This window comes from Octopus bimaculoides, chromosome 2 (genome assembly GCF_046866305.1).
Source record: "Octopus bimaculoides isolate indiv1 chromosome 2, ASM4686630v1, whole genome shotgun sequence".
NCBI classification, from domain to species: domain Eukaryota; kingdom Metazoa; phylum Mollusca; class Cephalopoda; order Octopoda; family Octopodidae; genus Octopus; species Octopus bimaculoides.
Genome location: NC_142929.1, coordinates 136,891,615 through 136,908,010, shown reverse-complemented (window position 1 = coordinate 136,908,010; position 16,396 = coordinate 136,891,615). Strand labels below are relative to the sequence as shown.

Below are 16,396 nucleotides of genomic sequence, written 5' to 3'. Positions count from 1 at the left end.
TCTGGAATTATCTTGTTATTTTTACTGGTTTATTTTGTCTTCGTCTTCGCTCCTGGTGCTATGTGGACATTTATTGTGGTTTAAAGGCAGGTTTTGACTGCTATTTTTCAGCGTGGCGGTATCTCTTAGATACCCTGTATTATAATTTTAAATAATTATTACCTTTGATGGTTTTTATTCCCATGCTGGCCACTTGATAAAATCAATATTTTAAATATCGATCTTATCCTTATTTATATAATTTTGTTTTGTCAGTGTATTTACTGCGCTGATATTCTGTCCGTATCACACGAGGAGTTTTTAGGCGGGCTATTTAAGCTAGTCGTGCACATACGTGCATATATATGTGTGTATACGTCCGTATATGTAAGTATACTGTTTATATACATATATTTGTATTTATGTGCTTAAGTATATTCCACCGATGAAGGCAAAGCATTATTTATGCAAAGCCAGAAATCCGGGATCTGGAATTATCTTGTTATTTTTACTGGTTTATTTTGTCTTCGTCTTCGCTCCTGGTGCTATGTGGACATTTATTGTGGTTTAAAGGCAGGTTTTGACTGCTATTTTTCAGCGTGGCGGTATCCCTTAGATATCCTGTATTATAATTTTAAATAATTATTACCTTTGATGGTTTTTATTCCCATGCTGGCCACTTGATAAAATCAATATTTTAAATATCGATCTTATCCTTATTTATATAATATATATATATATATATATATATATATATTTATATATATATAAATATATATATATATATATATATATATATATATTTATATATATATATATATATATATATATATGTGTGTGTGTGTGTGTGTGTGTGTGTGTGTGTGTGTGTGTGTGTGTGTGTGTGTGTGTGTGTATGTATGTATGTGTGTATGTGTGCATGCGTAATAATATATATGCTGTGTGTGTAAGACGGTGAGCTGGCAGATGCGTTAGCACGCCGGGCGAAATGCTTAGTGGTATTTCGTCTGTCTATACGTTCTGAGTTCAAATACTGCCGAGGTTGACTTTGCCTTTGATCCTATCGAGATCGATAAATTAAGTACCAGTTACACACAGCGGTCGATATAATTGAATGGCCCCCTCCCCCAAAAGTTCGGGCCTTGTGCCTAGAGTAGAAAAGAATATAAGCTCTGTGTGTGAGTGTGTGTGTGTGTGTGTGTGTGTGTGTGTGTGTGTGTGTGTGTGTGTCCATGCGTGTGTGTGTCAATGCGCACATATATTTTTATATTTGCCTTTCGTTATCGACAGCCAATGTTTGTCTTCGCGAAAATTAACATTTCGACAAAAGCAACACGAAAGAATAAATACACCAGACGTCAAACAAAAATGATCTCTCAGGTTAAATTCGATCAACTAAATCATTCAAGACAGGAGTCTAATACTGTCAGGGCCTAATGTCTGAAACAAGTAAACCACATATATTCACTATGTGAAGAGATATAACCTGCAGGTGTTTTTTTTTTTCTAAATTTATGATCGAATATAGTCAGCCATTATTTATTTCACCCTCCTCTCTCTCTCTCTCTCTCTCTCCCTCTCTCGTAATCTTTATCTCAATCTCCCTTCCCTCGTCTCGTCTGTCAACTACTCCCTTCGTCCCTGCTTCAGGTTACGATTGCTTCATCACATTACTTTTTATTGCCCTGATATTGTTTTAATTTCCCGTGCTTTATGTAAGCTGTTGTTTTATTATATATCCATTTTCACTGTTGAAGTAGATACAGAACAGTATCGAAATAGTTCTACTGTTATCAAGTATTATACACTCAGATACACACATACAAAAGCGCGCACACTCACACACACACATACATACATGCCTATAATATTTAGAGGATATTCTTTGATTTTATCCTCTGCAGTACTTGTGATATTTCTATTGTCTATCGCTTTCCTTTCCTTAATCTGGTAACATGTAGTTTCGTGCTTTTCCGGTACGTGAGTTGTTGTAAACAACGTTTCGTTCTCTTAGTTTCCAGCGTCGTAGATATCTTCTTCAAGATGGCTGACTGTTGCTGCTTTATGTCTATAAATTTGAAATTATTTGGAATTGATTTTCAACTGTTTTATTTAGAAACGTTGAGATGAATTTTCCATATATACATTCGATTTTATACTTCATGCCTGATTCAAGGAGCTAGTATCCATCTTCCTATATGATGAACTAAGATTTTCATACTTGAATAAACGTGGTGGGATGGCTACCTTCATCTTGGAACTATAACTGTAGCTGATTTTCACATAAATACGTTGTTGTTTAACTCCAGGATACTCGTGTGAATTAGTGAAGCTACGATCAAAGATAGTCTAAATAAAAGAAAAATTCAACGTTTTGTAGACTGAGTGGGATGTAAACCATATATTTGTCGCTTCTGCGAGTGATTGTGCCAACGTCTACTTCGAGAGCAGAGAAAAATAATTTCTGAAAATGCGAAGATGGGAATTGCAAATACATGTTCTATTATCAGAGCAATATAAATATTTCAGATTAATTTGTTTTAATGTATATGTTAATTGAGCTTTGTTCTCCTAATTACAATGAAACTTTAAAGTGTGCATTTCAAAACACATAGACATTTAGCATTTTACTCGAAAATCCAGTTCCTTTACTTCCCTTTTATTGTTCTGTTGTATATGTTTGTAACCAATCTCTACAATCAATACGCTTTTGTAAATGTTAATATTCTAAAATACATCAACTTCTAGGAACAATTATTAACCTTCTTTAAAGAAGGCAGTGGAAATATTCTCGGATTTTATGCAACATATATTTTCATCTGCCCTACATGCAATTCTCACATTCTTTCTCATTTGCAACACACCACTGCAACCTTCTTAATTCTACTTTTATATGTTTTATAACTAACTTTCAGTTCCAACTTCTTATTCGCTCATTTCACTTATTTTCCCTACTCTCTCTCTCTCTCTCATAACCTCTACTGCTACTTATGGTTAGATGTTGAAGCAAATGAAAATTGGAATAAAACGTTAAACATAAAAGGACTGTGAAACATGGGATATTTCTATATATTTTATTTCGTTGGCGTTATTTTAATAAATATATTTTTGAACATCTACAAGCTCATGTATGCCTTGATATAGTCAAGGAAATTGGCCACATTGGCATAGACTCCAAATCCTTTGTCGCAGTCAAAAACATAGGAAGCAATACCAGCAACGACGTAGGCATTGTCAGATTTCCTTCGGCAGACGAGACCACCACCAGAATCTCCCTGAAATAAAAAAAGGAATGTTTAAAGATGGCTACTGCTTTATAATGAATTAGGTTTTTTTCTAGATCAAGATGCTTTTTGTACTCATATTTTATGTTTACGATATGATACTTTGATTTACTGGTCATGGCTAATTCATATCTAACGAAAATAATAACATTTAAGGCAGGATATTATTTTATTAATAAAAATTTACAAATAATGAAGCAAATCACATTTTCATTTCAGATTTGAATTTGATTATTGTAATTTCTTTTTGAAAACGCTTGAACAACACAAATTCTCCCTCTCCAAAACACCCAGGATTTATGTCTACGGAAGTAATAAATGTCCATTGAAGAATATAAGAGAAATAAAACGATAACTTCTCGTTCATTATGCAAATGTGTAGAGATATTCACTCGAACACTTTACACAAAAACGATTTCTAATAAATTAAACCCGTCCTATTTCTATTATAATTCCATTCACATCTGAAATACCTTATAAAGTTACGAACCCTGTCCCAGTATTTCACTGGTATTTTATTTTATCAACCTCGGAATTTTGAACGAAGCTGACCGCGACGGATATTTAAATACCACTGATACTTAGTCTTAGAATACTGTCTGTAAAATAATCCCATAGAAAATCGTGAAATAGTTTACTTACACCACAGACGTTTTTGCCTTTGTCTTTATTATCTCCAACACAAATATGTTGTTCAGCAGTAATACCAGCTGCCTGTTTCTGGCATTCACTTGTTGGGATTATGTTAATCCTAGTTCTCTGTAGTTTATCTGGGAAAATTCCGTGATCTGTAATAGAATGACGTAAATGAAATACACGAATGTATAATTATCTCTGCGTGAAAAAAAAAATCCCAATTGCCACAATTAATAACCTCCTAAATTTCCACCATTGTTACCTTTTTAATTTATTCATATATTTTCTTACTATTTACTCTTTTACTTTTTTACTTGTTTCAGTCATTTGACTGTAGCCATGCTGGAGCACCGCCTTTAGTCGAGCAAATCGACCCCAGGACTTATTCGTTGTAAGCCTCGTAGTATTCGATCGGCTTCTTTTACCGAATCGCTAAGTTACGGGGACGTAAAAACAACAACATCGGTTGTTAAGAGATGCTGGGGGGAGGACGAACACAGACACACAAACATATACACACATATACATACGTACATATATATACATATATACGACGGGCTTCTTTCGGTTTCCGTCTACCAAATCTACTCACAAGGCTTTGGTCGGCCCGAGGTTATAGTTGAAAGACACTTGCTCAAGGTGCCACACAGTGGAACTGAACCCGGAACCATGTGGTTCGTAATCAAGCTACTTACCACACAGCCACTCCTACGCCTATTTACTTGAACTTTTTATCGAGATATTAATATTCAATAACCATAACGTTCTCTTTCCACAAACCTCAAAACCATATTTCGTTTCCGTACTTGGCTTACAAGATTCATTCTTGATGTGGACACGTGTATTGCAACAGGTTCTATGATATCTCGGAAGGGTCAATATACCGAAAATAATCACACGCACTGGATTTATTTCACTTCTTTTATTATTGATATTCACCTAGTTAACGAATTAAATCGATTTTTTAATTTATCTTTCTGCCTATCAATCAGTTAAATAGGTTCTTCAGAGTTCATTTGTCGCCATTCACGACCGAATCACTGACATGACCTCTCACGAATGGAAATAGCAACAAAAGGATTCTGGAGGTGGGGGGTCTAACCCATTGGTTTATTGGCTAAACGTTTCGTCAAACAATTGAACTCTAATTCGGTTGAATGGTTAACGAGTTGGCGAATAATGATTTTAACTTTTGGTATAGGATCAGCAATTTTCTGCGAAGTGATTAAGTTAATTACATCGACTCTTGTGCTTATTTTATCGACCACGAAAGGATGAAAATCAAATGCGCCCTTTTAAAGCCTAGCCAGGCTCATGGGCCCGGTTTCCCGGTTTCAATGGCGTACGTGTTCCCCAGCGGGACGGGACGCCAGTCCATCACAGTGTTACTCACAGCGTTACTGAGTGGACTGGAGCAACGTGAAAATGAAGTGTTTTACTCAAGAACACAACGCGTCGCCCGGTCCAAGAATCGAAACCAAAATCTTACGATCATGATGCTGACACCCTAACCACTAAGCCACGCACCTCCACTGAAAGGATGAAAGGCAAAGTCTAAACCGGCAGAATTTGAACTCAAAACATAAAGACGGAGAAGCATTTTGCCCGACGTGCCAACGATTCTGCTAGCACGCCAACTTAACTAGTTGACCAACAATAAAAGACTAGACATAGTGATATACATCAGTAAAATTCATATCATAAACAAATGCATCCTTGAAAGCAAAACATATCATACAAAGCAAATTTTGTAATCATTATTTTAAGTAAATAATTGTTGTCATTTTAGGAAAGTAAATATTCGAATGAAAAGTATTCAGATTTAATATAGAAATTTTAAAAATAATCTTAAGTCTTACTTCCTGTTTGACCCCATCCGGCGGCAGTACATGTACCATAATAGGTGTCTCCTTTGTTTGGGAGTTTAAGTGGAGAAACACATCTGCCTAAACGTACTTTTTGAGACAGTTCCAAAACAGCAACATCATGAACTGAAAAAGAGAGTAAAACCTGTTTAATGAAGATATCGTTATGAAGAGTTATTTTAGTTTTTAGATGTTCGGATTTAACTGATATTTCCATCTGACCAAACGACTTTGTAAATGTGTTTACTATTGGTTTGCATTGAGGATGCTTGGATGATTTATACATATGAATATACATACATATTTACTTACATATGTGTGTGTGTTTGTGTGTGTGTGTGTGTGTGTGTGTGTGTGTGTGTGTGTGTGTGTGTGTGTATGTGTGTGTCTGGATCAAAACAGTCTGACTCAAATTCAAAGTGTTTTCGTCCATACATGTAACTCCCAATAAATGTGTTGAATGCTCTTCTTCTGATTATCCACTCATTCGTGTGTGTATATATACATACATATATATATATATATATATATATATATATATATATATATATATATATATATATATGTATGTATATATATATATATATCGAAAAATTTTATAAGTATATACACTAAGAAGTACAAAGTAATAAATACTAAAATATTACTATTTTACTATTTTAATATTTTACTATTTTAATATTTATTTCTTTGATTTTTTATTATAGGTCTTCTTAGTGTATTTACTTATTAATTTTTTCTATATATAACTGTGGATTTTCATGGATGAATTCAAGAATTGTGGTTTTTTTCTATAAATTATATATTTATATATTATACATTTTGAAATTTAATTTAATTTTGATGAATTAATTTGAATTTTTCCCTAATGTTATTATTATTATTATATATATATATATATATATATATATATACGTACACACACACGCATATATATATATATATATATATATATATATACATACACGCGCGCGCGCACACACACACACGCACACACACAAACACACACATATATATATATATATATATATATATATATATTAATTCTTTTCATCTTTGCACCTGCACATGTTTCTGAAGCAACTAATGTATGTATGTGTGTACTATGTATGCGTGTGTGTACGTTTGTATGTATGTATATATTCTGCATATTCATGTGTTTGTGTGTTTGTATGCGTGTGTGTGTGTCTGTTTGTATGTGTGTATGATTGTCTGTTCGTATTACCTATGTACTTATCTATCTACTCATTTATCTGTTTACTTACATATCCATTTGCCTACTTATATATATATATATATATATATATATATATATATATATATATATATATATATGCATATATATATACAGACATATACATATACACATATATATATATATATATATATATATATATATATATATATATATATATATATATACATATATATATATATACATACATACATATATATACACATATATATACACATATATATACACACACACACATATATATATACATATTTATAAATATATAACACACACACACTCACACACACACACACACACACATATATATATATATATATATATATATATATATATATATATACATATATACATCTACATAACAGGCTACTAACAAATCTAACTTATTCTTGTATATTTTATATTTGATATCTCTAAGTTAGATTGGTTAAACCGTAATCCCTCCATACGGGACTTCTTTTCATACGGGACTATTTGTGACGCACATGGAATAGATTTCTTTGAGGTGAGATGCCTGAACTCACTAGCCGATGAATTCGTAAGTGCCTTTCTTATCGTTGATTTTTGGTGTCGCATGGCCAAAAATTACCGTGAAATTTTTTTAGAGACACTTTCAAATTTATCAGAATATTTGGGCTGAAGATTGGAATAGTGAAATTTCCATTCACTTAACCATGAAACGATTCGTATCCAATTAACTAAAGGCTTGGTTTGTTTTACGCTTTTCCCTCCGGTTTTTTGTTCTATGTGTGCCATAAATATCGCCATCCGCTTTAGAGAAAAATTTGTAGTTTGGAATCAGTAGTTCTTTGACTGCTATTTCTAAATTTTCAGTATGTTGGAGAAGCAACTCAATTGCTAATCCCTGTATATTTATGATGATAAATAGTTTTACCGATAAAGGTTTTTTTCATACTGAACTACTTGGCAAAATTGTTAATTATTAATTCTATTATTAATTGACGATTCTCTGCCCTTATTCTTGTATATTTTATATTTGATATCTCTAAGTTAGATGGTTAAACCGTAATCCCTCCATACGGGACTTCTTTTCATACGGGACTATTTGTGACGCACATGGAATAGATTTCTTTGAGGTGAGATGCCTGAACTCACTAGCCGATGAATTCGTAAGTGCCTTTCTTATCGTTGATTTTTGGTGTCGCATGGCCAAAAATTACCGTGAAATTTTTTTAGAGACACTTTCAAATTTATCAAAATATTTGGGCTGAAGATTGGAATAGTGAAATTTCCATTCACTTAACCATGAAACGATTCGTATCCAATTAACTAAAGGCTTGGTTTGTTTTACGCTTTTCCCTCCGGTTTTTTGTTCTATGTGTGCCATAAATATCGCCATCCGCTTTAGAAAAAAATTTGTAGTTTGGAATCAGTAGTTCTTTGACTGCTATTTCTAAATTTTCAGTATGTTGGAGAAGCAACTCAATTGCTAATCCCTGTATATTTATGATGATATATATATATATATATATATATATATATATATATATATATATTAATGTTATCTGAGAAATAAAAACACAACGTGTATTTGAAAGCTCCTATGCAGTTATATACTGTATACCATCATAGGTCCGTCCACTACTACACCTTTTACTGAATAGACGTACGTTAGTGTATGTAGAATTTATATAAACATTTATAAAATATGAAGGTAATAGAACAGGCTTTACCCATAAATCATGACAATTGTTTCTGTACGAAGCAGTTAGTAGCTTAAGTTTCCTATATCCTAAAATATTATATAAATAATTACATACATAACTATAATCCACCATCAGCTGAGTATGGCACGTCATCAGGTGAGTGGCCCTGCTAGCAGTACTATCACATGTGTATGCATGTATACATATATACATGCATATATATATATATATATATATATATATATATATATATACATATCTGTGTGGGGGTGCGTGTGTGCGTGCGTGTGTGTATGTGTGTGTAAAATGCATCAACGTACAGAGGACTCCATAGTTTTACGAAAGAAAGCCCTACTTCTGAAGTGTTGGTATAATGTCTTCTTCTTCTTCAGAGTCAAAAGATGGTTAGAGTAACTTTATTGGGTTTCCATTATATAAAAACACATGGAAACACATTAAATGACTAAAACATGGTCTGTGCTGGGGGGGGGGGGGGGGTCTGGCATGCCAAAAAATAGAGCTAGCATTTTCTCAACTGTTGTAAAAGAAAACTAAAGGAAGTTGAAGTAGGATTTCTACTCTGGCCTTGTAAAATCTTCATCAGCAACTACTATCGAAACAGACCCTACACTCTGTAGATATAGGCTATAAAAGAAAAGAGCCAGGATTTTTCAGTCTTGCTAGAAGAATGATTCTCTTCATACTGAGTGCCATGACAAAATGAACCTTGTATACGCTGTAAAATGACATGGAAGAAACGAGTGAAACATAATCCTCAACGAATGCCGCGGTGGTGCCGTACGTGTGTATGTGTGTGTGTGTATGTGTGTGTGTGTGTGTGTGTGTGCGTGCGTGTTACGGTGGAGCAAAACTACTTACCAACAGTATGAGTCAGTGAGTATTCAGGATGAGGGATCCATTGTCTGGCTTTAATGACTTGTGAAGCATTCTTCTTGTTTGTTGAGCCAATATGGGCGTCAACACCGATCACATCACCATCACTAGAAAAATTAATGAATTAAGGCAATTACTGACAATATTTAGTAAATGAAATTTAATTCGTGAACTTACGCTTCTAACATCATTAGCACACTTTGGTTTCTTCCTTGTTTTATAGAAACATGTATTGACTTCCTTCATCTCTGCCATTTACGTCAGCATCTTCTATAATTGCCCTTGATTTCATGGCTATATTTCTAATTAAATATTTCTAATTAAATATAAATATTTTGAGGATGAATGATTGAGCTGATAGATTTCTTAGACACTCCTAGATAGAGCAGCTATGACAGGACCACTAAATCAGGTGTTTTCTATAGACGAAAATATGTTAAAAGAAGTCAATTATCAGATTGTGTGCTACATATATTTTTTTGCTTCCCACTCTAATTCATAGAAGATTCTTTATTAATATTATGCATCAACTGTTCTACATTTAATACAAACACACTTTTCCCCCGTTATTACATGTATTACGTTTCCATTATCAGTCAATACCGTTTACCGTTCTAATAATGTTTCATCTTTATCGCTTTGATATATAGCTGCACCGCTGCCTGTCAGATTGAAATATCGCGGCCAGTGTTGACAGCGTCGTCTTTGATTCACAATCTGTCAATTTTAGTGTACCCCATGGTACAGTAGTGTCTTACACAGTTTTTATCTTATAACCAGTAACTTTCTTTCTATTACGTCCAACAATATTCATTCATTTCCTCCTCCTTTTTCTCTTTATTTCTTTGTTTCTTTCTCTCTCCCTTTCTTTCTCTCTCACTCTCTCTCTTTCTCCCCTGTATGTAAATGATAAATCCTTTCATTCTTTTCTTTCCCAAGCCACATAATACCCAGACATCTCACGCCAAGCTTGTGTAAATTCTATGATTTAAACATCAAAAACAGCCTTCAATAAAATAATAACAATCTTGACTACTTCAGCAGTCTCGCTCCTATCAAGAACACGTGCGTTATCGCACCTCACTCGCACTGAACACGAGTAACATGCAATTAACACCCTCCATATCGCTCCAAATACCAGGCCTTACTCTCACTAACATAGCTAGATATGCATTACAATAAGAGGCCCGTTTTTTTTTGTTTTTTTTTTCAAAACCAGAAAGTATTTCAGCCCCAGTAATTACTGACCGTCAACAAACTCAGAAGAATGTTGCAACTATTGATACACACACACACACACACACACACACACACACACACACAAACAAATCATAAATCACAACCAGAGAGAGGCCTCACGAAGAACAACAAAATGTCACTCATCGGCGTGCTCCAAACTCTGATCCAAAGACGTATTGTTTCCTTGCCTCTCTCTCCTCTCTACCTTTTCAATCACTACAACAATCCCTTATTTGTTCTCATGGCACCTACAAGCAGACACTCCCGACTTATTCTTCTCTCATTCTATTTTTACTTATGCTGTGTCTAACCCAACTCATGCATTGAATTATCTGCTACATGCTCACTCCTTTCTTTTTAGAATGTTACTCCTCTGATATTCCTCCAACGAAGATGTCCATATTACACTAATTTGCAAGAATTAAATCGAAAGTATAACAATTCTCGAAGGGCATTTGAAGACCATGAGCACATTCTCTTCTTTCAGACTCACAAAGATAAACTATAGAACTTATAAATAATCTTGTGAGTACGATTCAGTTTTATTCTTGGCACGATACTACGTATTAATGAATTAAAACGTTTCCAACTCCTTTACAGATTTGTCTGTATCACTTTGTCAATATGCTGGCAAAGTGACACAAGCATATTAACGTTGCCACTTGATATCGATGAACTAGGATAACAAGTGCACCTCAGGCATCTATTCTATATTATCAGTGATGTAAACGTTTAAAATTCCTTAAAATTCACTAATCGAAAGCATTATCAGCTTCTCTTGTCTTTCCCAGGTTTACATTCCAAAAGCGTTCATATAACTAGTTTTCTATCAATATCCTCTACATAAAGCTTAGGCATGCAAGCATGCATACATACATACAGACACACATACTTACATACATTTGAGCGTGTATGTGTGTATGATAATACTGTGCTATTAGTGTGTGTCGCTTCTTGTTGCAGCTTAAATAAATGTTTAGTAATAATGTATGATGATTAGAGCCTGAAGTTAAACATGACATTGGCTGGTCGATGTGTGGTATTGTTGTTGTTGCTGGCACTCCGTCGCTTACGACATCGAGAGTTCCAGTTGATCCGATCAACGGAACAGCCTGAGCACTCCACAGACACGTGTACCCTTAACGTAGTTCTTGGGGATATTCAGTGTGACACAGTGTGACAAGGCTGACCCTTTGAATTACAGGCACAACAGAAACAGGAAGTAAGAGTGAGAGAAAGTTGTGGTGAAAGAGTACAGCAGGGTTCGCCACCATCCCCTGCCGGAGCCACGTGGAGCTTTCGGTGTTTTCGTTCAATAAACACTCACAACGCCTGGTCTGGGAATTGAAACCGCGATCCTATGACCGCGAGTCCGCTGCCCTAACCACTGGGCCATTGCGCCTCCACGTGGTATTGTAGCAAACAGCAAGAGGCGATATTTAATAATACTAACTGTTAACATTTGGACTTGTTTCAGTCATTAGACTGTGGCAGATAAATTTACGGTTCTGTTAAAATATTGTTGAAGTTAAACTTGTGAAAGTCTCGGAATGAAATGCACAAATTGATTTTTTTTTTTTTTTTTTATTAATAAGCAAGTTTATTAGAAAATACTTACAGGCAATGAGCAGCTGTTAAAACCCATTTATCTGATAACAAAGTAGCACCACAAAATGAATCTCTGTCTCTCAGTTTAATATCAATATACACCATGTGTGGAAATTCACAATTCAAAGCATTACTTCCACCAACTATCTGCTCATCTAAAATGTAAGAAAGAAAGCTCTGTTAGTTTTAGGAATCAGAAGAGGTATATTGAATAATTAATTAAACTAAAGAATTGCAAACAATAGACGTAAAGAACAGATTTGATACATGGCAGATTTGGGTGTGGTGAGAACATTCATATAAGTCGCAAATTTGATTCTGATCTAAAGTGTCATTTTTATGGTTAACATAACTTCATATCGACCAACAATTTTCAAAAATGCACGAGAAAGGCTTCGATTTCTGGATCGTCCAATGAAGTCAATTAAGTCAATATGAGGTACTTTTTGGTAAGATTTGAAGGAAAGATGCATGCATGGCTTCGTAGTTAAGAAGCTCCGTTTGTAATCTCGTAGTTCATTCCCACTGTGTGACATCATGGGTGTGCATTTCTTTTTCTATAATCCCGGCCCGATCAATGCCTTGTGGTGAAATGCCTTGTGGACGGAAACACGTCGAGTATATATATATATGTATATATATATATATATATATATAAACGAGGTGTATCTGTTGTTTTTTTTTACATGTGTGTGTGTGTGTGTGTGTGTGAGCGCACGTGTGTGCGTGTCTATGCTTTTATGTTTGTCTGCTTACCGTCGCCTTGCAATCGGTATTGATTTGTTTGCGTTCTATTAACTTAGTGGTTCTGCAAAAAGTGTGGATAAAATAAATACTAGTTTAAAAATAAACAAGTACTGGCGTCGACCTGTTCGACTTCACCTTCGTTGCCGCAGTTCAATGACTGAAACAAGTACAAGAAAAATATCCTCGTTTGTTGTAGAGAAAAGAGAGAAAAGTCAGGATTATCACAAACACGAAGGTAAGTTCATGATAAAGACTGAAAATCGAAGGGACTCGATAGTTAGTCACTTTCTTTTCAACCGTAAACTGAATAATTACTTCTGTAGGGTGAAGGAAATGTCCGCATCTTTAAAATACAGAAAACTTACATTTCTAAGTTGTGTTACTTAAAAAAACAGCTGTCAAATTTTGGAGTCGGCCAATGCCAATAAACTAAATCAGTTCGTATCCAAAAGATACCATCACACTAGAAATTCTAGTGTGATGGTAATAATGAACTATCTTGCAAAATGTATGGCATCAGTTTGAAACTAATGGTCTGTCTTTGCTGGAAAGAGTAACTGAATTACCTTATTAGGTGACATGATCAGTCTTGGATATTGAAGTATTAGATGGAATTTCAGATGAAGACAGAAATTTAGAATAATGTAATTCTGTTTCAAAGAAGCTATTCTCTTTCTATGATTTCCATGAGAATATAATTATCAAGCAGTTTCGTTAAAACTGTTATGCTACTGATACAAAGAGCGTAGAGGCATGCTTTTTTTTTTAATTTACTTGTTTCAGTCATTGCTTTGCAGCCATGCTTCAGCGTTGCCTTAAACGCTATTTATTCGAACAAATCAATCCCAGTATTCACTTTTTAAGCCTGGTGCTTATACAGTCATCTCTGCTGCTCAAGTGCTATGTTATGACTATGTAAACAAACCAAAACTGGTTGTCAAACGCCGAGCACAAATATAAACGGAAATACACACACACATACACCATATATATTTGTGTATGTGTGAATATATATATATATATATATATATATATATATATATATATATATATATATAGAGAGAGAGAGAGAGAGAGAGAGAGACATGAATATGCATATTTTTATCCCCCTATGCATATGCATATCCTGAGGTTGAGCTTTAAAATTTTGCAACATGCCTCACTTAGTTACATCTGCCACAGGCAATCTCCGGCATACATTTCTTTTTACACTTACAAAACAACAGCACTCGTAAAATTGCTTGATCACTTTCTCAATCATCAGTTTAAAATTAGATGAGATACTCCATAATTGAAGGATAACACATGAAGTCACACATATTTCTTTGTAGTTCATTTACAGTAGAATAGCATTAAATATTGACACATTAATCCTTCTCTCTCCTGCCACGTGATCGCTGCCCAGTTAAGACATTGTCGTCCTTTTTCGACCAGCCGCCACTCAGGCTGATCGAGTACGTCCGTCCTCCCATTCAGTCTATTAAGAGTTTCCAATTTTTCCATTTTTCCTTTGCGTCAGCTTACTACGTTTGTGTATAATTCTACGTCTGTGTATAATTCTAGCTTTCTCGTTTTTGTTTCTGTTCCTGTTTTCTTTCTTGTATACATTCGTTTGGCTTTCCCAGAAGCTTAATGCTTTTATCTGAAGTCCCTGGCACCCACCGGATTCGAGTAGTATCAGAGATAAAGGGGCCAGACTACAATAACTTTCCAGACTCCGACTGATAAGCTAATCGGCTGCGAATGATCCGTGTATCTTGTTTTTGTCCTGTTTGCAGTTTGTTGTGCTATCGTTTATTTTTCCGCATGTTGTGTTTTGTTGGTTTCCATTTGTTGTGTTCTTTTTGTTCTACCTTTAATATATATACATAAGGATAAACATATTAAAAGGGTTCGTGGAAAAAATCATTTAAATAAAAGGGGTTCTTGGCAGTGAAAAGGTTGGAAACCACTGTTCCAGTTGAACTATGATAAACCTATCTTCATAAAAGTTTACTTTAAATGAAATATGGTCACGGACAGGTTATATGAAACATATGCTGTATCTTTTTGTGCAGAACTTATATTCATTTGTTACAATGCCATGTAAACGAATTGACAAAAATCACAAAGTGTCATCCTCTCTTCAATCTAAACAAATATAAAATAATATGACTTTCACCATAATTGCACTATAAATGGCCAAATTAGATCGCTCTAGCGCCAATGAATGCTGTTAAGTTGCCAACATAATTATAATATTATAATATTGATTTCAAATTTTATCATAAGGTCAGCAATTTTGGGGGACGGGTAGGTCGAATACATTAACCCCAGTAATCAATTGGTACTTATTTTATCGATCTCTAACAGATAAAAGGCAAAGTCAACTTCGGTGGATTTAGAACTCAGAACGTAAAGACAGAACAAAGCTGTTAAGCGCTTTTTCACGGCGTGCTAACGATTCAGTCAGCTCGCTACATTAACTTAAAATATCAGTCTCAAATTTTGGCACAAAGCCAGCATTGTAAGAGAGGATGTAAGTCGATTAAGTCATTTGTCAAAACGAAGGAATGAAAGGCGGAAGAAGGTGAGGTCGGAAGAAATATGGCTAAGCATTTTTCCCGGCGGACTAGCGATTCTGCCTGCTTGTCACCTTAATTTAATTTAGAATATTGAAAGATAACAATTTGCTTTGAAGAATATTACAAAGATAATCTTCTGCAAGTAAACTTACTGGGCCTGGCTGAGCAGCTTGCAATCAATGTCAGAAGAACGGCTAGGATTATTCGCTCCATTTTCGTGTTTGTCATAGTATGGTTTGGTGTCATATTTATAGTTTTCTTATAAGAGTTGTTGAATAAAGAAATCTGGTAAATAATGAAATTAGAATTGATTTTTTTTTTATTCTTGACTTCTAAGTCAATATTTTATTGTTAGGAACAATACAAAAGATAACATTACACACAAGCGAAGTAGTTAGAAAAAAAATCTATAATGTATAAGGAATAATAACAGTTAACTTACTTACAGTGGCGCCGAAAGATAAATAGGAATAGAAATACTAACACGAAAGGCTTTTGAATGTGAAGAATGCATGAGAGAAAGAGAAAGAAAAAGAGAGATCTGTCTAACAGAGATCCAGCAGAGAAACGAGCTACTATAAGTGACAGCAGGATGTTGGCACGTAAACATCAACATTGAGATGATCGATGAATTAAGCGCCTAAGCAGGCATTGGGTTAAG

At 34.5% G+C, this 16,396-nt stretch overlaps 1 protein-coding gene across 1 annotated transcript; it reads right to left on the bottom strand.

Moving 5' to 3' along the window:
• Positions 1-3,039: 3,039 nt before the first annotated feature.
• On the bottom strand, positions 3,040-16,011 carry LOC106879126 (mast cell protease 1A). The gene is made up of 6 exons (XM_014928563.2): positions 15,888-16,011; positions 12,435-12,579; positions 9,563-9,684; positions 5,759-5,890; positions 3,906-4,051; positions 3,040-3,254 (listed from the first exon to the last, which is right to left on the bottom strand). The coding sequence occupies exons 1-6, from the start codon at positions 15,979-15,981 to the stop codon at positions 3,096-3,098; spliced, it is 798 nt and encodes a 265-aa protein (XP_014784049.1). The 5' UTR covers positions 15,982-16,011; the 3' UTR covers positions 3,040-3,095.
• Between the last annotated feature and the right edge of the window lie 385 nt (positions 16,012-16,396).

Coding starts and splice junctions, on each gene's coding strand:
- LOC106879126 (XM_014928563.2), bottom strand. CDS start 15,981: ATGACACCAAACCATACTATGACAAACACGAAAATGGAGCGAATAATC. Junction 12,580..15,887: donor AAGCTGCTCAGCCAGGCCCA/GTAAGTTTACTT, acceptor CTTACATTTTAG/ATGAGCAGATAGTTGGTGGA. Junction 9,685..12,434: donor TTAACAGCTGCTCATTGCCT/GTAAGTATTTTC, acceptor TAATTTTTCTAG/TGATGGTGATGTGATCGGTG.